The sequence below is a fragment of the Larus michahellis genome, chromosome 2 (genome assembly GCF_964199755.1).
Source record: "Larus michahellis chromosome 2, bLarMic1.1, whole genome shotgun sequence".
In the NCBI taxonomy this organism is placed as follows: domain Eukaryota; kingdom Metazoa; phylum Chordata; class Aves; order Charadriiformes; family Laridae; genus Larus; species Larus michahellis.
The window spans coordinates 33147758-33173578 of NC_133897.1; the positions used below are offsets into that span (position 1 = coordinate 33147758).

The 25821-nt window shown below is 40.7% G+C and overlaps 1 protein-coding gene across 1 annotated transcript in view; it reads right to left on the reverse strand.

The window, feature by feature from the left end:
- Positions 1-1570: 1570 nt before the first annotated feature.
- Positions 1571-25821, reverse strand: part of ANKMY2 (ankyrin repeat and MYND domain containing 2) — a 28869-nt gene continuing 4618 nt past the window's right edge. Inside the window, exons 3-10 of the mRNA XM_074574805.1 lie at positions 18722-18860; positions 16735-16833; positions 14460-14620; positions 13104-13318; positions 7281-7416; positions 5323-5451; positions 4605-4746; positions 1571-2412 (exon numbers count right to left, since the gene is read on the reverse strand). Of these exons, the coding sequence (XP_074430906.1) occupies positions 2189-2412; positions 4605-4746; positions 5323-5451; positions 7281-7416; positions 13104-13318; positions 14460-14620; positions 16735-16833; positions 18722-18860 (1245 nt within the window). The 3' untranslated portion in view covers positions 1571-2188. The remainder of the gene's footprint in view (positions 2413-4604; positions 4747-5322; positions 5452-7280; positions 7417-13103; positions 13319-14459; positions 14621-16734; positions 16834-18721; positions 18861-25821) is intronic.

Consider the following 25821-nt stretch of genomic DNA (forward strand, 5'->3'; position numbering starts at 1 on the left):
CCCTTGAAGGTGCAAGAGCGTGTCTGTTGGCTTTGCGCTCCACAGCTGTCTTGCCACTTAAAACCTTGCTTAAGGAATCAGTCAATTGCGTATGAATTTTCATTCTACTTTAAGTTCCTTGTAAGTAACGTGTGACATGAGATGGTTCCTCCGATTCATGATTATGCAAGAGCTAGTCATTACTCCAAGGTAATTACGCAGGACCTATCAACTATGATTTTCCACCAGAAGAGCTGTTGCCAGCTCAGGCTGAGGAAGGCAGAGGTAGCTCTGGAGCATCAGCACATCAGGATTATAACTCGGATTGCAATTGCTCTCCTCTGAGACTCGCTGCAAAGAGGGGAGTGTGGCAACTTCCGCTCACAGTGACTTTGAAGCCTTTTCAAGTTAGAATGAGAAGACAACTGCATAATCTGCATCAACAACCCCCCACCGCACCTATTTCCAATGTTCATACTTTCTCCTATTGCTTGGGCTTTTCTTCTTTATCAAGAAAAAGCGTTGCTGGCAGAATGAAAGCAGGATTTCTGCTGTGGGTTTTACCACACTTCGGAAATCGTGTATCGTTTGTCCTAAAGGGCTTCTGCGTTTTCAGAGAAACCTTAAGGAGCAACACGTTCCCCTGAGCCCCAAATGCTACGTGTAGAATAGGGAACCAGCAGCATTTCTGCATTCCCAGATCCAAGAGTGAATGGCAAGGACAGCATGACTCCATATCTAAGTTCCAGGAATGCATTTCTTGCGTGCCAATTGTCACGAAATCAAACTTGTACGCCTAAGCTACAGGAAGCCTGTGCATGTCAAATAAGAATGTCACCTTATGTTCCAACAGGCATTAACAGATGCAGTAAACAAGAATTGCCACTCAGCTCCGTTCTTTTAAAAAACTTCCCTTTATTCTTCAGAATTTATTCTTCTAATCCTTGAAATTAAAACACAGGTACATTGCCCGCACAGGTGCATTTATGTATCCTCAACTCTTATAGTTTTCAGAATATTAAACAAAAACTTTCAGTATATTAAATAGTAAAAAATTAATAGCATTTTTCCTCTGCTTTGAGGATGGTCCTTATTCCTCTAACTTGAAGGATATTGCCATGTTCAAAACACCAGTTATTCATCCAACAATTAGAGAATCTCAAATTTTCCCATTGTTATGCAGCAAGTGATATTTTTGGTTGTTGTTTCCCATTGATTTCAGGACACAGTAGTAAATATGAGTGAAAACAACACACTTACGGGAAGGTATTTACTAGATAAGATATTTAGTTGAAAGCTAAGTGAAATCCCAGTTGCATCAATGCATACAGGAATTTTCCCATTTAATTCACTGTGACCAGGTCCAGTGTGAGCAATACGAAGCATCTCTTTTGTTTATGAAATAATTCATAAGCAACATCCCAGTGTGCTCTAAGACATCTTTACCTGTAGAAGCTACTATTCTTGTCAAAATATTTTAAATCATTCTTGTCTTCCCTTCATTAGACTTTGACAAACTTGGAATATTTTTGACCACAGCAATAGTGAAATAATTCTGCTGAAACACACATTTCACAGTCAGCTTGAGACATCTAAACCAGCAGTTTCATTTAATAAAATTGCCACAGAATAGATAATGCTATTGTTGTGCACTCACTAGTCAAAAATATTTACAGTAATGTCATGAAAAGTTCAGGTGAGTATCTTCAGAAACTTAACTGCTACTGAATTCCTTCAGATAAAGCTGCATAAAATGATGTAAAAAAGCAATTTAACAGTTGGCTTCCCAATGCTTTTCACTACAGTTCTGTGTACTTGCACAAAGTAGTATTTCAATTACAATTAAAATAGATTTTAGGTTCTGAAAACATGAATAATCCAAATCAAATGCTTTTTATTTTTCACTAAGTGGCAAATAAACTGCAGACACTCATAGATTTTTACTGTGCTTACTGTTGGTACACACACAGATGGATCTATGCCACTCTGGTTTTTATCAGATAATAAATAGACGTTTTGACAACCTACAACAGAACCTGAAGTATTTATAGACAAATTAGCCAGTATTTCATCTCACGATGAACAGAGACATGCTGTCTTGCATAAGCCATGCTGTAAGAACTCAGACATGGTCAGCATAAAAAAAATCTTTAGGACCCTTGAGGTACAGGGACGTAGGCAGAACACGTCGTCCCTTCCTACACTCTTCTTACTCCTCAGAATCTTGAATTTTTTGAAGAGCAATATCAGCTAAGCCAGTCTCACTTTCCAGAGGACTTTCAGGATGCAGGGCTAGTGCCTCCGTCTCTTTGGTGAATTCAGGTTCTTCCGCTGGGTCAGTAGAATGATTTGGATCCACTTCTTTGGTAGCATCTTGACCAGGATCTGACTGTTCTTCACTTGTAGAACTACCCTCTACTAGTTGCGCTTCATCTAAAGAAGAGAGAAATCACATCATCAGTAAATACCGAACTCACCTGCAAGCAAACATTTTTATTGTTGAAGAGTAATAAACATGAGGAAACTTTTCATCAATTACAGAAGTGATTAATTTAACCAAGCTTCATCAAAAAAGATCTAAACCACTAGAATTCTGCTTAAGTTGGTGTAGGATTACTCTGAAACTAACCCTACACAAAGCAGGCATTAATTTACCTTCAATTTTGCCACCCTTCTTTTTGATATGCAGAGGAGGACATTACAGTTATTTTGACTTTCAATTAAAACATGCTTCATTGACACTATTCCTACAGTTAGCTTTTCAAAGAATGGCTACAGGCTGGTTAAACGGAGAGTACAGGTGGGTTTTGTTTTTCTTAAAGAAAAGAAAAAAAAAAGAAGAGGCATGTACATGATTATGTAGGAAGAATTTTTACATGTTGACCACAATGAACTCTGGCTGAAGTGAGTCATCCTAAAATTTATAACCTGACTGCGTGGAACGGAATCAGCTATTGCACCTTTATTTTTCAAGCAATGCTTTCACAGAAAAAAAATTGTTAAATAACTTTTTGCCCTGATTCTGCCAAGCAATTCTGAAAAGAAAGAGGGGAAAGCCTGATTGCAGTCCCCAGCACCTTCTAAAGCAGTTCATCTTGGTTTCTTATTCTCTGTCATGATTGATAGCCGGCTGAAAGCACTATCACAGCAGGCCACAACACTGCCAAAGCCCTGCCAAGGTCTCATTTGCTAGGGAGCTGCCTGCCTTAAGCACAGGCTGAAGCAGACTTCCTTAGCACTCACACTTGTACAGCGGAAACACTCAAACTCTTGGTTTTGCTTGTAGTTGCAGCTGTGGGATTTTTTCTAGTTTTTTTTTCTTCCCCTGATGTATAGGATTTGTAGGGGGTATTATTAGCTATTTGAAATAAAGCTGCTGTTGATATGAAGAGCTTTGATACACCACCATTCACAAGGTGACACGCAGCTAGGATGAACTCACTGTCGTGCTAACAATGCGTAATCTGGTACGTCTACAGTGTATTGGCCAAGTATCTGAAGAAGTTCGTGAAGATTAATATGTAGATAGTGCAGTAGTAAAATGTCAGAAAATGTTAGCTTCCCTTTTTAGGAAGGGAGGGAGAAGAGCCACCCACCAAGATCCTGTGTTTCCCGCTGAAGAGGACAGCACCTCTTCAGCCACTGACTTGTTCAGTCCATATGAACCCCCCGGTGTGTGTGTTTGTCACCAGTGTGAGGTACCGCACTGCTCAGGGCAACTCAGAGCACTCAGGGCTCATGTTTTGCTGATTTGGTATCCAATATAGTCAGGGATTTCTAGTATCTTTGCCTCCAACTTCCATAGTCACCTTGGTGCCATACAACAGCAACTCTTGTAACAGGATCACCACAGGAAGCTGTTTATGTCCCACTACAGTTTTTACAGTCCAGCTGAAGTGAAGAGTACTGCCATTATAAGAGAAGTGGGATTTGTCCAGTGCACTTCTACAACCCTTAAAATAAGGGAAGGGAACTCTAGGAAGTTGTAAAAGAGAAAAAGTGATTTCACTCCAAATTTTGCTATTATTTCACTTACAGAAACAACGTATCAGAGAAAGTTGGGGTGTGTGTGTGTGTGAGAGATACAGTGTTTTTTTCTGTCACTATGTATTAATTATTTGCTTATTGAAGGGAGAAAAACATTAACAGTTTAAAGAGAAATGCTTTCTTCCTTCACATTCAATACACAACACAACTTGATACGGTGATTATGAAGAAGAAAGTGTTACAGGAGAATTAACATCTGCGTTAACCTTTGCAACTGGAAGGAGTGGGCTGCTTTCTTATTACCCAACTTGTCCTTACACATACAACGAAAGGAAGAGTAGCATGAAACTTCTGCATGATTTTGATGAAAGATTCGGATTTTGAAGCAGTGCAGTGTATCTCAGAATGCTTTAGTTGTAGAAACCTGTGTAACTCCAGCATTAAAACCCAGATTTTAGAATGTACGTAACATTTCTAAATTGAAAGAGTAGAATTGCAATAAACGCAAGCATGCTGTTATAGTGGAACAGACTTTACTTTCAACCTCAGCTGTTACAGATTTTAAGACCTGTTGCTGTTGTTTGTTGTGGTGCAGTTAATGCAGCATTAATTTCAACAAGCAAACTATAGATCCTAACCTTTCTTTTGCTTTTTTTCTTGTTTCCTTTTTTCTTTGGCAGCTTCTAGTTCTTGTTTCTCATGAATTTCCTTCAAGGTCTTGCAGACTTTTTTGTGGGTAAACCAGTGTATTTTCTGGCAGTTCTGGTCGCAGTACATCACCTGAAAGTTACCAGAGCTATCAATTCATCTTCATGTACTATAAAATAAACAACATTCTTGCATTTTATAGGGTACCAAGTTAAAGCTCTCTATGTATATTACTTAATGGTATTTTTAAGCAATTTATAAGGTCATATGGAGTGGTTCTAGCGTATATAAAACTCTATAAAGAATAGTTTATTTTGTTAACTCTGAACATACAGAAATTTTACTCTTTCTTAATTCTTAAACATACACATTTAGAAATCCAAGTACCCCTACTTCTGAATTTCAGGCACCTCTCCCAGAAGTAGATGGCTTGCACATTTTCAGTGCAGGCATACATGCCATTCATAGAATCACAGAATGGTTCGGGTTGGAACAGACCTTAAAGATCACCTAGTTCCAGCCCCCCTGCCATGGGCAGGGGCACCTCCCACTAGACCAGGCTGCAAAATGCCCCATCCAGCCTGGCCATGAACACTTCCAGGGAACACTTCCTCACAGTCTACACAGTAAATAGTCAAGCATTCAAAATCCTCAGCACCTCAGTGTCACTATATTTTTGATTCATTATAACTGTTTATGGATTCTTACCATTTTACATACTGAACATCTTTTGTCTGCTCCCTTTCCCCCACAAGTCGTACAGAATTCAGCATCCACAAAGCCCACTTGGCCGGTAATAGCTTGTGTCAGTACAGAAAAAGCTGTAGGATCAGAACCCTGAAAGGTAAGACAAGAGGTGGTAAGGAGATTAAAAGACAACACTGTCATGAAGAGGGACGCCCAAGAGAAAAACCAAAACAAGCAATGCAAGCTGCCAAGCAGCCAGCTGCAGTCTCACTGAAGATGCCCTAGCAGCAAGAACATAAACCTGAATCATAGAACATCGATTAACATCCACAACTTAACATCTATACAGTTAGATAAATTCTTATATATAAAGTTAACTTAGTCCTTAGCTTCTGTAGAAGGGAGGATAAAAATTATCATTTTTTTTACTCTGTAAATTATTAATAATACTATTAATGAACTCAGTGTTCGTTACACATTGTCATCCGCTAGTAGATCATATGCAGCGGGTTTCCACAGATTAGCCTCTGTGCTGGTACACAGAAAGATATTTTCTTATCACTAAAATACTTTTGTGCTCAGTGTACTCAGATACTACAGACCAAATGGTCAGAACTCAGAATCTTCAAAACAATTATTTGCATATTATCATTTAGATATTACTTGCAGTATCTTTCCCATGCAATACAAGCAGTAAGATTTAGTATGTATTACTGATAACCGTAAGTTACGACTATTCTTTTGGACAATGATGTAAACATTAGAGGGAAAAAAACCAAGTTGCTCCAACACTAAGTAAATCCTTGAACTGTTAGACTACCATGGAATATGCCCGATCATAACTACTATGCCAATGCTGAGATGCCCAGACTGAATCCAAGTAATGGTGCATGCTAAAGGTCAAGGCGTTCCAGACAACTAAAAGTTTATAGCATCTCCTCCTTCCCGGTTCTGCATAACGGACAGAAATCCAATGCAACAAACTGTACTTCTTTAAAGGGAGAAGGCAGAAAAGACTGCAAGCTCTGCTAAGAAAAGAGGGACAGGAAGGAAAATGTTTACTCTGAAGCAAGTCATAATGCATCATGATGGCTTATATTTTCACACTGTGTTTATTTTTCTGGCTTAGACAAACAGTAGGGATTGCGTTAAGCCTCAGGACGCTTTAGTAGACTGGAGCCACTTAAGATGGAAGCTATTTTTAATTCACTCGGCATAATCCAAACACATCACAAAATTGTTCCACTCCCCCAGTGTTAGTGCATAGAACATCTAGCTCTCAGGGACCAGACAGAACATTCTTAAAAATGAGTAACAACTCTCGTGTAAGATTCATTAGGAGGTAATTAACAGTACTATAATGAAGAGTGTGTTAGCAAAGATATAGGAGGAAAACTGAAGGTAGATTTTTTTACTTGTAATTTTGATTTCCTAATTTAGATACACGTTTTACTCTATATTGCATCATCTCGCTTCTCTCTGTGATAAAGGGAGCTTCACAGAATGTTTTCCCTTTTTCTACCATCATATATTACCAACTGTTTGAGTACACTAGAAATGCATTAAATCCAGGAAATTATTTGATCTTAAATTGAATTTAGATATTGTGAAAAAAGAGTGCAAAATGGGTTTCATCTGAATCTACAGTTGTAAAAGCAAATCGGCAAAGAAACAGACAACACAGAGTAGAAAAAGAAAGCTCTGACACAGAAACAACCTGTTCCAATTTTCTTTAAAAGCTGAGGTATTTAAGCATTCATTATGGGCATAGGAAAAAAACTACTAGTTGAAGTATTTTAGAGCATTTTCCTGTAATATGTAAAATAAAATTCCAGTTTGCCAGAGAGTTCAGGGACATTCAAAAACCTTTGCTTAATATAATACATTGCAGAATCTGAAAAACAAGAAGACGACTTAGTTTAAACCAGATTTACTACGCAAGTTGCTTAGAAAGTATTTTCTTGATAGGAAAAACTTACTATTTCAACAGGAGCGATACTTCTCACAAGCTGCTGGAGCAATGTAGTTTCGCAGTAAGGAAACTTTCGGATACTTTCTCGAATTAGCTTCTCTTGATATACAGGGAAACCATCTTTATCTCTCCCTTTCAAGAGACTGAATTTTTTTAAAACCAAAGTCAAATAAGAAATCACATAGTAAATGTTCAAGAACAAATACAGAGCACGCTGTAACTCTGTCCTCTACCAAATTATAGAGAATTACAATTCAAAATTATTCCACAACTTGAAACATAACAGTGTTTAAAATGCAAATGAAATTATTTTTATTCTAATGCACAGTCATTATGAAATATAAAAATAACTAAATATGTGCTCTGAAACCACTACTACTCATTCAGCCACAGAGAGGAAAATAAAAATCTACAGGAAGACTAGTATCTACATCAGACTGAAGTAGCAAAATGCTATGTTTTGTTTAAAAATGAGCACTGTAAAAATAAACACTGAATAATACACAATACTTTAAAATACAAATTCTGCTTTCCTTATGTATAATGTTTTATAGTCCTGATGCTTCTGTATTTATCTGGTTGGCTCCTACTTTTTTATGTGGATCACTGATGAACTATTTGATTTCAGTATGGGAAAGCCGACTTCTTAATTTATTTTCAGTATCACACAGAAATATGCTGAGGTCTACGGGGAATGTGACCCTTCTAAAAGCCAGGCAATTTACTTTGATACTGACGATCAGACAGCTGGTTTTGTAACTCTGAGTAGGTTCTGAAGATCTGTCTAAGTGATTTAAGAGTCCAAGTCTCATCCAGAGCCAGGGGGATTTGCAGCTCTTGGTTGCTTAATTGTTTTTGAAAAAAAATCTTGCCCTGTATGACTGCTGGAGAGCAAAATGACAAGAGAAATATTCCCAAATGATCCATATCGGACAGTGAGAAATTCTTTTTTCAAGCCTATCACTCCCCTTTTTCTCCACTACACGTTGCTCTCTGCTGCTTCATAGCCTATGTGTGATTGGCCAGCTCTAACCAGTTCCAGCAGGGAGCTGAAACTCTAGGAATGTTTCCTTTGTATCCCAGGAAAGGGCAATGCCGCTTCAGACAGAAAAAAGGGAGTCAGTGCCACCCTGAAGTGGCTGCAACTGGGCATAGCCTTTATCCAGGACAATCCAATCTATTGTTACAGTTGTCTTTTTCTGCTATCCGTAAAGCTGTTTCAGACAGCTGAAACATTTGCCGAGGAGATCAGCTCCAGTGCAGGTAAGTCTGTGCTGGGGAAGGAAATCGCGGCAAAGAAACGGCCAGGGGCTCGTTTTTGAGGCTTTTAAAGCCAGGAAAAGGGGCCAGCCCGAGCCGGTACCCGGCCCTTCTGGGGAGCGGGGACAGCTGAGGAGCCGAGGGCGGAGCCACCACCCCCGGCGGCAGGTGTTAACGAGCAGAGGGTGGGACCACTCTCCCCCCTCATAAAAGAAACTGAGCAAAACACTGAGCAAGCGAGCTGCAAGTGGGCGTTCCCTGGGTGTGACCCGAGGTATCACCCAGGTGCACCACAATGAGAGTGTACTTCCTGGGCTGGAGAAGGGGGCGGCCAAGCAGGGTGTGACACACCAGTCCAATCACTGCGGTCTGCACAGCAGTTCGTGCAGGACAGAGCTGAAAGACTGCTAACCCGGCTAGGTAGTGATGGTAACTACTCGCAAGATGACTGTGGCGTCCATGAGCTCCACAACCGCCAGGTCTGATGCCGCCTCTCAGACGGAGCTCTTGTGGGAACATGCTACCACACAGACATCGGGCTGTAGGGTATGCCCTACTCTTACGCCAGTGTCGGATGGCAATGATGGGCATACCTGTAGGAGATGTGCTCAGGTAGAGGATCTTCTCCAATTAGTCATGGAGCTCAGGGAGGAGGTAAGTAGGTTGAGGAGCATCAGGGAATGTGAGAGGGAGATAGATTCCTGGAGCAGAATCCTGCATCCCATGACAGAAACCCAGCAGGCAGATAAAACCCCTGCAACAGAGAGCTCCATATCCTCTCTCACCTCAACTGAAGGCGGTAACCTGGAGGACAGGGGGCAATGGCAGGAAGTTCCTGCGCGGCGCAACAGGCGCTGCACTCGAGACTGCCCGATGACTACCCCATCTTCCCAGGTGCCATTACTTAACAGGTACAGTGCTCTACAGAGGAACCTGGATGATGACGAGCACAATATTTCTCCTATTTCTCCTACCCTGGAGCCGTCAGCAAGGTCTAGTCAGACCTCCCCCTGCATCAAAACCTCTGTGGTAAAGAAGAAAAGACGGGTCCTTGTCATAGGTGACTCATTACTGAAAGGAACAGAAGGCCCAATATGCAGGCTGGACCCGGTACATAGGGAGGTCTGCTGCCTCCCTGGGGCCCGGGTCAAGGACGTGAAGAGGATGCTTCCTTCCCTGGTACGGCCCTCAGACTACTATCCACTTTTGCTCTTTCAGGTAGGCAGCGACGAGGTAACAAGAAGTCGTCCAAGGGCAATGAAGAAAGATTTCAAGACCCTGGGACGGCTGGTCAAGGGATCGGGAGCGCAAGTTGTGTTCTCGTCTATTCCCCCAGTTGCGGGGAATGATGAGGGGCTAAATAGAAGGACCCAGCAGATCAATGCCTGGCTTCGAGCTTGGTGCTGCCGGCAGGACTTTGGGTTCTTTGATCATGGCCTGATCTACAAAACGCCTGGCCTGCTGGTAACAGGCAGGAATACCTTGACCTCCAGGGGAAAAAGGGTTCTAGGACAAGAGTTATCGGGGCTCATTGAGAGGGCTTTAAACTAGATCTGAAGGGGTGTGGGGATGGTACTGGGCTTGCTGGTGAGGTGCCAGGGTGTAGTTGCTCAGCGCTCGTGGGCCAGTGTGCCAGTATTTCTGAAAGCCAGAAGGCACACCACATCTCAAGGGTCAAAACTACACACACAACTCCCTCTCTGAAATGCTTATACACCAATGCACGCAGCATGGGGAATAAGCAGGAAGAGCTGGAGGTCTGTGTGCGGTTGCGGGGCCATGATCTCATTGCAATTACTGAGACGTGGTGGGACAACTCACATGACTGGAATGCTGTCATGGATGGCTATGTCCTTTTCAGGAAAGACAGACCAGCAAGGCGTGGTGGTGGAATTGCACTCTATGTGAGAGAGCATTTGGAATGCATCGAGCTCTCACTAGGGGCAGATGAAGAGCGGGTTGAGAGCTTATGGGTGAGGATTAAGGGACAGGCAAATATGAGGGACACTGTTGTGGGTGTTTATTACAGGCCACCTGATCAGGATGGGGAGACTGATGAGGCTTTCTACAGACAACTGAAGGTAGCCTCGCAAGCGCAGGCCCTGGTTCTCATGGGGGACTTCAATCACCCCGATATCTGCTGGGAAGACCACACAGCCAGGCATGCACAGTCCAGGAGGCTCCTCCAGTGCATTGATGATAACTTTTTGACACAGGTGGTACAGGAGCCAACAAGGAGAGGAGCACTTCTAGACCTGGTACTGACAAACACAGAGGGATTGGTGGAGGACATTAAGGTTGGGGGCACCCTAGGTTGTAGTGATCATGAAATGATTGAGTTCAGGATCATGGGTACTATCCACAAAACAACAACAAGAAGTAAAATTACAACCTTGGATTTCAGGAGGGCTAACTTCGACCTCTTCAAGAAACTGCTTGGAGAGATCCCGTGGGCTAGGGCTCTGGAAGGCAAAGGGGCTCAAGAAAGCTGGTTGATATTCAAAGACCACTTCCTCCAAGCTCAGGATCGGTGCATCCCTAAGAGAAAGAAATCGGCCAAGGGACGCAGGAGACCTGCATGGTTGAGCAGGGAGCTTCAGAAAAAGCTCAAGTGGAAGAAGGAAGTTTATAATAAGTGGAAGAAGGGACTGACCCCTTGGGAGGATTACAAGAATGCCACCAGAGCGTGCAGGGATGAAACAAGGAAAGCCAAGGCCGCCTTGGAATTAGACCTGGCTAGGGACATCAAGCACAACAAAAAGAGCTTCTACAAGTATATTGGAAGCAAAAGGAAGACCAGAGAAGTTGTAGGCCCACTGCTGAATGAGGCAGGAGTCATGGTGACGGAGGATGTGGAGAAGGCAGAGTTACTGAATGCCTTCTTTGCTTCGGTCTTTTCTGCTCGGCCCAGCCCTCAGGAGTCCCAGGCATTGAATAAAGTAACAGGGAAAGAAGACGACTTCCCTTGGGTTGAGGAGGAGCGAGTGAGGGACCAATTAGATCATCTAGATATTCACAAGTCCATGGGCCCTGATGGGATGCACCCAAGAGTGCTGAGGGAGCTGGCAGAAGTCATTGCTGGGCCGCTCTCCATCATCTTTGAAAAGTCCTGGAGAACAGGCGAGGTGCCTGGGGACTGGAGGAAAGCCAATGTCACTCCAGTCTTCAAGAAAGGCAAGAAGGAAGAGCCGGGGAACTACAGGCCGGTCAGCCTCACCTCCATCCCTGGAAAGATGATGGAACAGCTCGTTCTGGGTGTCATCTCAAGGCACGTGGAGGAAAGGAAAGCTATCAGAAGTACTCAGCATGGATTCACCAAGGGGAAATCATGTCTGACTAATCTGATAGCCTTCTACGATGGCATGACTAGATGGATAGATGAGGGGAGGGCGGTAGATGTGGTCTACCTTGACTTAAGCAAGGCGTTTGACACGGTCTCCCACAGCATCCTCATAGGGAAGCTTAGGAAGTGTGGGTTAGATGAATGGACAGTGGGGTGGATAGAAAACTGGTTGAAAGATAGAGCTCAGAGGGTTGTGATTAGGGGCACAGAGTCTAGTTGGAGACCAGTGACGAGTGGTGTTCCCCAGGGGTCAGTACTGGGTCCAGTCCTCTTCAACATATTCATCAATGACCTGGATGAGGGGATAGAGTGCGCCCTCAGCAAGTTTGCTGATGACACCAAGCTGGGTGGGGTGGCTGACACACCGGAAGGCTGTGCCGCCATACAGAGAGACCTGGACAGGTTGGAGATCTGGGCAGAGAGAAACCTTATGAAGTTCAACAAGGGCAAGTGTAGGGTGCTGCACCTGGGAAGGAACAACCCCATGCACCAGTACAGGTTGGGTGCTGACCTGCTGGAGAGCAGCTCTGTGGAAAGAGACCTGGGAGTCCTGGTGGACAACAGGATGACCATGAGTCAGCAATGTGCCCTTGTGGCCAAGAAGGCCAATGGCATCCTGGGCTGCATCAAGAAGAGCGTGGCCAGCAGGTCGAGGGAGGTCATCCTCCCCCTCTACTCTGCCTTGGTGAGGCCGCACCTGGAGTACTGTGTCCAGTTCTGGGCTCCCCGGTTCAAGAGGGACAGGGAACTGCTGGAAAGGGTGCAGCAGAGGGCTACAAAGATGATTGGGGGACTGGAACACCTCTCTTATGAGGAAAGGCTGAGGGATTTGGGTCTCTTCAGTCTGGAAAAAAGACGGCTGAGGGGTGACCTTATCAACGCTTATAAATACTTAAAGGGTGAGTGTCAGGAGGATGGGGCCAGGCTCTTTTCAGTGGTGCCCGGGGACAGGACAAGAGGCAATGGGCACAAACTTGAACATAGGAAGTTCCACCTAAACATGAGGAGGAACTTCTTTACCCTGAGGGTGACAGAGCACTGGAACAGGCTGCCCAGAGAGGTGGTGGAGTCTCCAACTCTGGAGACATTCAAAACCCGCCTGGACATGTTCCTGTGTAACCTGCTCTAGGTGACCCTGCTCTGGCAGGGGGGTTGGACTAGATGATCTCCAGAGGTCCCTTCCAACCCTATGATTCTATGATTCTATGACTCTCTAGAAATACGTACCTTTTGATAAATCCATCTAGTTTATCTTCTCGCTCTTTTAAGAATGTAATACATTTCTGGAAGATGCAACTGATGTAGTGCATTTTCATAGCAAGTACTTCATTCATATCTTTCTGCTTCATACATTTCTCACAAATTAGATCCAGAACCCTATAGCATTTCTGCAGTGCTTCTACTTCGGCCAATAGAGGGTTCTCTTTTACCAGCAACACAATCTATGAGAAAGATTGAAGAAAACGTAATCCAATTAGGAACTAATATTTTTAAACTTGTGCATTAGTGTTAAAGGTTATATAGCTCATTGTAGCCAAATTTCAGTGGAGTTTCTAATACTCCTCTACTTCCACCTTATGCAGTTTTCCCATTCTTTTTTCAGTCATTATTTAGTATTGCTATTTAGTACACTGTAATTCACAGTTCCCACAAAAGAAACATTCCAAATTAAGACTAATATTAAAAACATTAAGAATTCTTCCAAAATAAGAACCTGATGAATCAAAACCATTTCAAAAGAAACAGTTACAGAAACGACCATACACTGTCATAAAAATCTCTTTCCTTTTGAACACCCAAAATAAACGGGACTTACATGATTTAAGCAGTTTCACAGAACACATTGACCTCACATGCTCTTGGAGCACCTCAGGTAGACCAGTAAAGCACTGAACTAACCATTTTAAGAGGAAACTGTATACTCTACTCACTGAATTAGCTGCCACTGTTGCATTACTGTTTGTATGTACTGCAGATACCTGCCTGGCAACTGCTGACAAATTCCTGACTTTGAATGGCAAGCCCGAGGAACTTGTCTTTGAACTTAGGTGTATCAATTTCTCTGAACTACGCTGGAAAAGCAAACCACAAAAGGCATTATTTTCAGCAAATATACTGGCAAGTAGAAACAAACCTCTCTTGCCCATACTTTCAGAAAGAGCAGCAGCAGTAGATGTTACTGTGGTGAACCAGTGATGAAGGTAGGAAGAAACATGCTGAGACAAGCAGTGAGGGAGCAACGAGATTTTGTTAAGACGGGAAATTGTTTTATGTTTCCACTTCAAGTGGGGCTAGGAAAAAAAACAAAGCCAGAACCAAAAGCTATTTATGTCTATTGATGCAAAAAATAAGAATCTCTCCACTTAGAGGTGTTATTTCAAGAATCTGGTGTATATAAACACTGAAATAGCTTCATTTTTGAGTCACGTCCAAATGTGGAGCCCGATTCTTTCTCATTTTCAGAAGCATCTGAATTAATGGATGACACTTTTGATCTCAATTGGACTCTGAAGAGTTGAATGCTTTCTAACAAAAATAAAAAGTTCCCATGCCAACAAACATACGATTTACATATTACTCCACCTTAACAGGATGCATGTTAGTAGTAGTAATAATTTTATGTAGAGGCCCAGCTAATTTTACTGGCAGTTTCGGTTCTTTATCTAAGCCTTGTGGTTTAGTATAGTAATCCAGCCTTTCACGTGGAAAGAAGTTGTTGATGACAGTCACACAGTCATGTTGACCTAGAGGCAGAGGCATACAAGAAAAAAATATCACCAATGAAATAATAACAAAACAAAACAAAAAAGGCCTAAACCTAAATCAAATGTAAGCAATACAGGTGACAGCCACACAGTAGCTGAGCACGATATGCTTTGCCATTCTTTTACATTCAGTAAGTGTAACTTTTACATTCAGTAAGTGTAACTTACTGACTCCCAGCAGGGAATGACTTCTTGAAATTTCATTTTGAGAACTCCATCCCATTCTCTCATCCTCTTTCCCTGGTAAGCCAAAACTAAGAGAACAGGTGTTTCTCCCCAGACTTATACTACATTAGGAGTGTCATACTGGCGTTAAAATTTCTCAAGAAAAGTTCTCTCCACATCGTACTTTCAAAAATTAATGACGTTTGTATTGGGACTTGTAAGTTTTCAGACTTGAAACACATACTAGTTTATTAACCTAATGCAGAAAAAATTACAAGAACAGAACATGCCCAAAATTTACCAAAAAAAAAAAAAAGACTGTGATGAAAGTAACAAGATGAGAGAAGTTATACCCCCTTATTGTTTTCTACATCTGACAAAATGATGGATTACTTGGCTAAAGGGAAAGTAAAAATTTAGCTTCTCTAGTTCAGGACCACATTCTTTAAATTGATTGATTTATCTTGGCACTAATACTATTAATCAGTAGAAGATGACACAGCCAACCACATTCCAGCATTTAAAACCCTCCTTAGAAGAGACTGTTCTAAGCTAATGGAGCACAGTGTAAGACAAATGACAGGGGAAGAAGTATCCTCACTTCCCACACACAGACAGATGAATTAATGTTGATTGGACAGAGAATAAAAGAGAACAGGAATGGATTCCAACGTTCAGGCTTTTACAGAGTAGCACATGTCTCAGTATGCCTGGAAATATTTATTCATTCTTGGTGACATGATGAGATTTTAAACAAGAATTCTCCAAAATTATGTTGGAGATAGCATTCCCCATTCACTAATAACTGAATTCAGCATCACATTGGAAAAGACCCTCCAAATCCAAAGTATAATTAATAGGAATGGACTTCTCTGACATATTAAGGGAATAAGGTTTTGCTGCTCGAACCTCAAGTGGGTAATGTCAATCTTTTCCTCTTTAAAAAAATCAGAATGAGAGATGATTGAAATTGAAACTGCACTAACTCACTATTCAGGGAAGTAAATCTAAATGTCAAGGTAGGCTCTTGAATCCAGAACACCTAATAGACTTGGAAGAGAGTTGTCGGACGCTTTAACAATACGAGAAGGTTGTGTTGAAGTGAAAATACAGGTCCTTATTTTTAGTTGTTGGGAAGGTTATCTGGACAGCAATAGCTGAGTCATTAAAATTACTCCACTTTTTCTGGTAATATTTGATCACATGTCCTTGCTAGAAGTAGAGAAAAAAGTGGTATATTTGGGAACATTAATCCAGGAATCTCCCAGCACTGTCAAATTAAGGATTAAAAAGGGCTTAGAAAAAAAAAAGACAAGAAAAAGAAACATATCAGCAGAAAAAAGCCTGGTTCCATTTTTTGACCAGGCTCAGACTGCATAATGGAGTGACAAATCTTTCATCTTGTTCTAGTCAAGTTCAGGTCAGTAAGTACTGACTACCTCAGAACAGGTTCCGAGACGTCTCCCTCGGCCACATGCAGGAGGTGACACACCACTAGCACACAGCACGCTCCTGGTAAAGCTCAGATGAGAGTTCCTGACTCCTGGCGCTACCTTCATCCCTTCCTCCAGAGGAGGCTCCAGTTATGCACTTTGTACTGCAGAAGCACGTACCTCCTGCACTTCAGACACCCCAGACGCTACCAGCTTCCTCTTACTATTCGAAAAGTGATGACATTGCAAAACCTTGCACACCTGGAGAACAGCAGCATCTGTTCTTATAGATAAGATTGTTTGTGCTTTTATAAAACAAAGCATGGGAATAGAACACAAATTGACTCTGTTATAGGATGAGATGTGGAACAAAAGCTGAACAACTGTCTCAGTTCAGAACAGGTCATTAAATAATGTTTCTCCAATAAAAAGACTCAGAAACTAACATTTTACTTCTTTAGGAATTTAGAAAATGATAATAGACTTTCACCTTACCCACAAAAGCAGCCATCTGAGCTGCTGTCCTTCCCACAGAGTTGACAACATCAGTCTCTGCTCCAGCCTCTAACATCATCCAGGTGATTTCTTTGTTTCCTGAATTTGGGGAGAAGATATATGGAATGAGAGAGAACAAACCACAATTTGTAATTCTTTATGTTGTAGAAAACCAAGGAGTGAATTTTCTTAAAGACCAGGAATAACACCGAGGGAAATAAACGTTCTTAATGTCATTAATTTTAAGAATGGATTAAGAGAAAGGCACAGTGCTGCCTCTTTTTTTATGGTTCCAGAGGGCCAAATCAAAGTAAAAACTAAATTCATACAGGGTATAACTCTGCTCTCTCTAATGCACATTCAGCTCCCCATGGAGCTTATGGGAGACAAATGCATATAAGTACACTAGAGCTTGGTCCCTCTGGATAGCAATATAGAAGCAAATTCTTCTAATCTAGTTTGACAGTTCAACTACAACATTTGCTATTCTAAGAAGAAAAACAAATCCAGTACTATTATGTAGCAGGAGCATAGATAGAGAAGGGAACAGATTGTTCCTTGCTCCACAGCGGGAACTGGGTGTTCAGACTGGGCTAAATACCAAGTAAAATGCAGCTAAAATTTGATGGGAAGATTAGATGACTTAATTGGTGCCCTTCAGAGACTAATAAGGACACTTGTCACCACTCATGCTGGTTCTGCTTTCAAAGGTATTCTTACTTTATCAGTTTTTGTGCATATACTAAGTACAGAAAAGTGAATATAAAAAAAGAAGGGGGTGGTGGATGGAAATGAATGTTTCTGATTCAAAAACGAAGGTGGTGTGTCAGTAGTGCTCATGTACCTTTTGCACTCACAGATAACAGACCTTAAAGTCAATATTCAGAAGCATTCAAACCCAGGATGACAGGTTAAAAGCTCAGCTGCGAGAAAGTGGTGAAAATCCAGCATTTTCCATAAAGCTGCAGTCATTTAACAGCCTCTAGGAGTTTGTTCCCATCTATCTGCTGCAGCTCTGATATTGCTGAATGCCACAGAATGCTGAAATTTCCCAAATCCTTTTACCAAAGTTTTAGCAGGAAAGCAATCTGAGATTCAGTTAAGGTTCATATACATGCATGCGCCTTTCTTTTTTTTATACTTATGATGAAAGAGGCAGAGTTTAAACTCTACCTGCTAAGAAATCGTACTTCCCTAGAATCTCCTTTCTGGGAAGACATAAGTGGTCTAGTAAAGAAGATACTTAAAATAACCTAATATTCCCAAATCTAATCTTTTCCCCAAAAGAAACAATGTTTTTATGTAGTGTCTTTTTCTCGCTCAAGGAAATAATTGTTTGTTTCATCAGGGAAAAAGAATAGCAAGAGGAAAGCTGCAAACCACCACCTGAGACAGGAGATATATACAGCTATAAGCACTCCCATGAAAAAAAAAAAAAACATGTAAGAAGAGAGGGAAAATTAATGTGAGAAAACATGCTTTTAAAATTTACTAAATACATTTTTAAATGCCCATAAGATAATTGCAAAAATAATGTAGGAGAAAGGCAACATTTGAAAAATACTGAATTCATTTTACAAGCCTCAAGTATTACTAAAAGCTACAGATTTGTAGTCCTAAAAAAAAGGCAGTTTGGTGCAGCATCTTTTTCAGTGTAACAGTATAATTAAATAGAATGTATCCCTCTGCACAAGAAAACTGTCACAGGAGACATGATTTTGAGATCTGTAACAAACAGGGCAAAGTACAGACAGACTATATGCCTCAAAATGCTGAACAAAACCAACTTTTATATGAAAAGAGATCGCAAGCCTGCACGGTAAGTCTCCTATTCCACTGGTCTTGACATATTTGCATGGTTCACATAAGTAACAGTAAACCTGAATAATAAAAAGGTGTCAACATTTTCCTTTAAATAATTAATTTATGGCAAATTGTACCCATTGATGTCAGAAAAATCCGCGACCCAAGTTTAGTAAGAAGTTACCTGAAAGTCCAGCAAACATCAAGGCAGTGTATCCATGCTCATGTTCGTTGCAGTTAACATCAGCCCCATGTCGCAAGAGCAACCTGCACATGTCTATTTTCCCTTTGTACGCTGCATGCATTAGAGGGGTCATGCCATGCTAACAGAAGAAAGAGGAAGGAAGTAGCATACAAAAAAAATTAGGTATATCTCTTGATCTTCATACCATTGATAATTTTTTACTTGTACATACATATTCAGTATAACTACCAACGCCTCACATAATATTTAAGTTAGCAACAACAAAAAAACTCACTAAATCTTCGTGAAAATATACAGTTACCAATATGCAGTATATTTTCCATTCCCATGTCACTTCTGATTATGCTGTGCTATATACTTGAAAACAGAGCAGTGCTAAATAAATGAAAACCATTTAGTGCCCATTTGTCGCTGGCCTTTTGTATAAGACATTAGTATTAAAAACAACTAATGCTTCTACTAGCCGGAAAAGCTTGTTTTAGAAAATTTGTTAGGTTCCTAAATTATTTCTTTTTTCACCTGCATTATCTGATAAGCAACAGGAAAATCAGGAATAGGCTCTTGTTGTTTTTGCCATTACAAAGATTTGCAGTTTCTAAAACCCATTTTGCTCATTTTTAGTCATGATTACTAGTAACTGTGCTATCCTCCTCTCTCCCATTTATCCACCCTTTTGGTATCGTGTCTGTGATCTTGCATCAGTCAGAGCTCCAAAAGCCCTTGTAAAGATACACATCTCTAACTAGATTTGAACAACCACACAGGCTCAAACCTTGCCTTTTGATAAACTGCGCCAGTACAAACTGGAGTAGCTTCAGCAAGGGAGGCACTGCGTTTCCATTAGAGTTGCACTGCTGTAACTATAAATGCAAACCTCTGCAAAGCCCAGGGGGAATTTTCAGAACTGGGGTGAATTGTTAGTGCAGGCTCCGTCCCTCTCAAAGGGCAGGGAGAAGCACAGCTCTGAGAAAATTGTAGGACATTCTGTTTTTACAATTTGATACGCTTTTTCCAATACACTGTTTGTTTTCACTTAATATCCGGTCAGGACTCACGTTAGCAGCCAAGACATAGGAATTGCCCAAGAACATTCTCTAACACTGAATACAAGGGAGCGTGCTTTAGTTTGTCCCTGAAGGAAATCAAAATGGCATTTTTTTCCTTCTTTTGCAGGTTAAGGCTGTGTGCATGAATACACTCAAGTACACCATTACTGCAGCTCTGTAAACGCATGGTAACATGATACTCTGAAATAACGTATTTGTCAGTTTGAGCCTTAATATATTTCTCGCTTCAATTTATTGATAGAATAAAACCCAATGGATTTGGTTAAATTTATCAGTACGATTTTCAAAAAATTCCTACAGGTGAGGGAAATTGGGCAAGTTAAAATTATAACAATTTTTTAAGTATTACATTTTCATTACTCCCTTTCCTAACTGAAAACAATAAAAAAAATGATTACTTGATGACTTATATTTTAGTACCCCAGAATATTTTTGTAAACTGCAATATAAACTGCCATTAAAGAAACAAAAAGACCTGAAGAGATCACTTCACAACATGAAACAAATTTGTAATTGTTTTTGCTAGGTTTCATTTGTGGTCCTATAAAGGTAAGTAAAGGCTTTCTATCCTAACATATAAAATACGTGTTGTGTTATGCTGACAGCAATTTTTATGGGCCAGTCTCAGTCTGGAGTCATAGTACAGATTTGCCTTAGCTCAGTAAGGTTTTTTGACTGGAGAAGGAACTTTAAGAAAACAATGACTTTGAGTTTGGTTATATCTTGAATGCCAATTGTTTCAATTTAAAAAAAAAAAATAAATCTATCTGAAGATTATAGGACAAAAGAAAGGGTTGGGTGGTTTGGATTCTTTTTGTCATGCCCGCCTCCTGGGAAACTTTTTTCAAAAGCCTTTGATTAAACTTTGGAAGTGTCAGCCTGTGGTGTGGATCAAAAAAACACACAAGCAGAAAACGTGGACAGTTGTTTGAAAATCCGGAAAAGCTTGGTGTCCCGTATTATGTCCCTATGCAGAAACTGAAATGACTGAAAATACTCTTCTCAGAGTGAATATCAAAGACAGGTCCAGCAACAGTCTGTTTTCTGCCAGATGACATTTGGATTGTCAATATAACATGTTTAAAAGACTAAACTAGCAGACAGTTTATTAAGCATACAGATGAAAAAATATGTATTGCTCCAGTATGGAACATAGGATGAATAATCCATTTTCTAGCAGCTACTATGTAACATTCTCCTGACCAGAAATTCAGTCTTTTAACCTCATTCCCTAGGACAGAAATGAGTCTTTCCCAGTTTCTTGTTTACTTTACAGGGATGTTACATGATTTAGTGGGAGCAGAACCGACATCTCCTGTCTTCTACAGAGCTGTAAGTGTTCCCTGTATATGTTACTGTACAAAGGGAACAGAGTTTGCAGTGCCTCTAGAAATTGCTTGGCACTTCCCTTGACCATCAGCTTGACCCTTCAGCTCATCAACCAACAAGGGCTTGCTGGAACAATGGGGCTATGCCTCATGGCACAACGAGACCAGCCATTACACACCACCTTTCCCAGTTCCTGATGTTGAAAATATACCAGAAGCAGACTGAGGGATGCGATTCCATGAGCCAAGTTGACATAATGCTGCCATGGTGGGGGAAACTGAAGGAAAAAAAAAAAAAAACAACACACTACAGGGTCAGTGGGCTGAATCAGCTAAGAAGGGAAGACAAGGACGTATGAGGACGCAGGAGGGGCAGATGAGTACTAGAAACAGGGAGAAGTTAGACTCCGCTGCCCGAAGCAGGGGAAGAAGCAAGCAGGTCAGTCTATCCATCTTCAGCACCTGGAAGGGGCGTGCTTCCACAGGACGAGCAAAACTGAACACATACGGATAATAAACTGGAAAAGCAACCTTCTGCCTTCTAGGAGCTATGGAGGAAGTTTTCAACAACACTGTTTCTCAGCCTTTGTTGACCAGAGGACTTAAGGAGTGTGGGGTGGCCAGGGAACAAGAGTCAGGACAAACAAAAAAAAAAAAAATAAATACACAGACCATCTCACATCCCAGTGACCTCTGTGTTTGACAGAAAAACTATGTTGCAAACATTTAAACACTCATGCTGTGTAAGCACACAGACACCATACATGTTTATTTTTAAAAGCCATTGTTTTGCGGATAACACACTGATGATTCGCTACTGAAGTAGCCACATAGGCTCGTGTTACTCAAGATAAAAAGGGAATCCAAGTGGTCCCAACATTGACAGTGTGTTACACTTCTCATGCTCACTTCGCCCTTCTCAGCCATGGAAACTTGTCCAAGATGTGGCACGCATCAGCTAGATCACACTGGAGCAGCTCCCTCAGCAGGTACTGGGGTCCACCACAACATTGCACATATGAATACCAGCTACCTAGATAGATAGAGTGGGAAAGGGCTGTAAAAACCCTAGCTGAAAAATCGCTGTAGACACTCCTCTATGATGATAGCGTTAAAGCATCCAGCTCTCCCTATCCCAGCCCGGACAGGCCAAAAGAGTTGGGGTTATTCAGCCTGGAGAAGAGAAGGCTCTGGAGAGACCTTATTGCAGCCTTACAGTACTTAAAGGGGACCTACAGGACAAACTTTATAGCAGGGCCTGTTGCGCTAGGACAAGGGGTAATGGTTTTAAACTAAGAGAGAGAAGACTTAGACTAGATATAAGGAAGAAGTTTTTTACAATGAGGGTGGTGAAACACTAGAACAAGTTGCCCAGAGAGGTGGGAGATGCATGCCCCATCTCTGGAAACATTCAAGGTCAAGTTGAACAGGGCTCTGAGCAACCTGCTCCAGTTGAAGATGTCCCTGCCCATCGCAGGGGGGCGTTGGAATAGATCATCTTTAAAGGTCCCTTCCAACCTAAACTACCCTACGATTCTGCAGTGAGGAACCCAGACCCACGTTAACATGGAAAGAGTGCCTTACATTATTATTTAAAGTCAGGCAACTATACCAGTTCTATTCATTCAGAAAATTACAAACTAAGCACATAGATTGCAGGTTTCGCTTTCATTTGAGACAAAATTTGGGAAGTTACTAAAAAGGAAACAAATGATGCAAAAAGAGCAGGAACACAGAAATACTAGTTGACGTATGTCTTCAAAAATCAACTCTCCTAAATAAAAAGGAAGAGCACTACTGAAATTAAGTCAACTCATTAAGACTGGTTCAGGTAGGTATTTGGAACTGGATTGTAAAAATGTCTCTGACTTAACAGAAATGGTCCTGAATGCTGCTAGTCTAGAAATACGTGACTTGAATTTTCATTGGATGAAAGCCTTTATAAATTTCATCCTTAAAGCTTTTGAATAAGATCACCCTTACCTATCTTAAACTTACTGCAAGCAGGATTTGGAAGGTAGTCAACAGATACTGCACAAATAATTTTAGCTATAGCTAAGTATGAACTAATTAGAATACGAAATACAGTTCAGTGAGTGTTGATCATAGCTATAGTTCTTCTCCTTTATAGTCATCCTGCTGAGCTGTTGGTTTCACATATGTCACACATTAGATTCCTCTGATGATCTTTCTGTTCATCTGCAGTGATGAAAAGTTAAAGTCTACGTCAGTCAGCAACCTGAATTGAAATCAGACAATTCTTAATAGCTGCTGAATTTTCTTTGGTTTGTGTATTTTGAAATACTACGTAAAAAACATCAAGAGACCGAACTCTTTCTCCTCAGTAAAGGCCAAGGATCTGGGCATTTTCTGCTAGCACAGGAAGTTCACACTGGAACAGCAAGATAGATTAACTGAAGAACCCTGCACTGAACATAATCAGTATGAGTAAAGCTACACATACCTCATACACTAACAAGCAGACTGCTGCTGTAATCCACAGAAAGTATTCTGTTCTGTAATTAGCATATAGAAGTGGACTGTTTCTAAAAGATGTATTTTATTACAGAAGCGAACAGCTGAATTACCAAACTAGAGGCAAAAAAGTAATGCTGCTAATGCCAAATGATAGTTCTGTATATAAGAAGATTATAAATGACCTTAAAATTATTTTAAATACCGAAAAACTGTGAAGTCTTTTCAGGTCAAGTGTCTCTGCTTGATCTGCAGAAAATATGGGATTGTAGTACTACAGCACTCCTTTGCAACCTTAACTACCAACATGACTGGAGGAAACTTCCACAGCTAGAAGACCCATGTGCTTCCTCTAGACTGCCTTTCTGTAATAATCTGAAAGATTTTAGCCACACCCTGCAAATGGATAGAGTTAAGAGTCAGCAAACTGCCAACATGAAGTCACAACACTATTTACAAGCTCTGTACTCCCAGGGCAAAGAAAAATTCCTGAACACTTTCTTCCATACTATGTTTCCAAATTAGCAAACACTCCATCTAAAACGGGACAAAAAGTGACTAAGAAGTGTGTGCTTAAATTACATCTATTTATGTTTATTTTGCATCCATTTCCCATCTATTTCTCCTAATATTTTGGGACACCTGAGCTTAAACGCCCCTGAAGCTTTAAAGTTGCTGGAGTCAAACTGTTAAAGACAAGTTTTGTGGAAGAGCTATGTACTTCTGTTTTCATACAGACAGTGATTAAGCCTAAATACTTTTCCTTTATTCAAACTATCTAAATCCACAAACAACAACAAAACAATTGATCAGAAAGGACACTGGGAAAAAACAGGACTGTATCTGCTGAGTATCTACAACCTTCTGGAAGATGGGCATCTGTGAAACTAATTTGAATAAAGGGGTCTTACTCTGCTTTCAAGCGACCCACTGCTCCCAGTAGAGCACTGCAGAAAGGAGGAGATGAAGCGTGAATGAGTCTTGGCACACGGGCAGGAAAAGCAAGTAAACTTAGAGGAACGATTTTTTGGTTTTTAAATGCATGTAACAACAGCAGAAGCAATGCTGAAACACTGTGTCCAGCTCATGCCTAAATTTTTGAAGGAAAAAGATGAAACAACTGGAAAGGATTTGGAAAAGAGCCATGATTATAGCTCAGTTACTGAAGAAACATAACTTTAGGCATGACACTTAAAAAGTCAATGCACTTGGAAAATGTTAAATTGTTAGTTGGTCCTTTTCTAAAGGCACATAGAGAAAAGACTGCTGATTGTCAGTAGGCTTTAATCTAGAAGTAGATCTAAGCAGTTAGAATATGTAGTCAAACCAAAAATTAAAGGGACCTCTTTTGTGTTTATTTTTTTAAATCAGGAAGCGCAATATATAACAGCCTGCTACTGAATGCTGTGGATTCTCCAGCCTGTGGAAATTTAAATTGTGACTGCATGTCTGCTATACCACAAGTAGAAGAGAGAATTACATTAAACCTGTGCTCGTTCTGTGGATTCTCTCACGTAAAAAGGACTTTAAGGAAGGCAATGAGTTCGTAGTTCCCGGTTGAATTGTGCTTCTATTTCAATATCTAAGCATTCAATTTTCAGGGCTCTGTTTCCTCATTTCTTAACATTAATGAAATAAGTAACAATAGTAATATAAATAATAATGTGAATTTCAGGATAAACAGCTAAGGCCGCAGAGGAGGAAAATAAGACCCGATTCATTCAAAGCAGTCTCCAGTCATGGCAACATCGAATAACAGATGAAGCTAATGTTTAGCTGGGGTTTCACAAGCTCTATTTATGTATAGATATTAGAATAACACATTAAAGAGAAAACACTTTTAACAGAAAAATTCTAAAAGTTGACCTAAGATGACTGATGGATGAAGAATCCTAAAAAAATCCAAACCTTTCCTGTTCAATATGCATCATTACACACCACTCTTGGGGATAAAAAGGAGACTGCAAGAAGCCCATTGCATGAACTTTAAACCTTATGTGCCTTGTGTGTATTTAGTCAGATGTAAGCATTAGGCAAGTGTTGTTAATACTATTTCTTCTTTAACAATAGCCTGAGGCATAACTCAGTTACAGTTTCTATTAATAAATCATATCCTCTCAACAGTAATCCTGCATATTGCGCTAATACCGCATCAAGTGTGCAGTCGTTCAGCACTATTTCTGCAATTAGATTGAAAGACAAGCTTTTG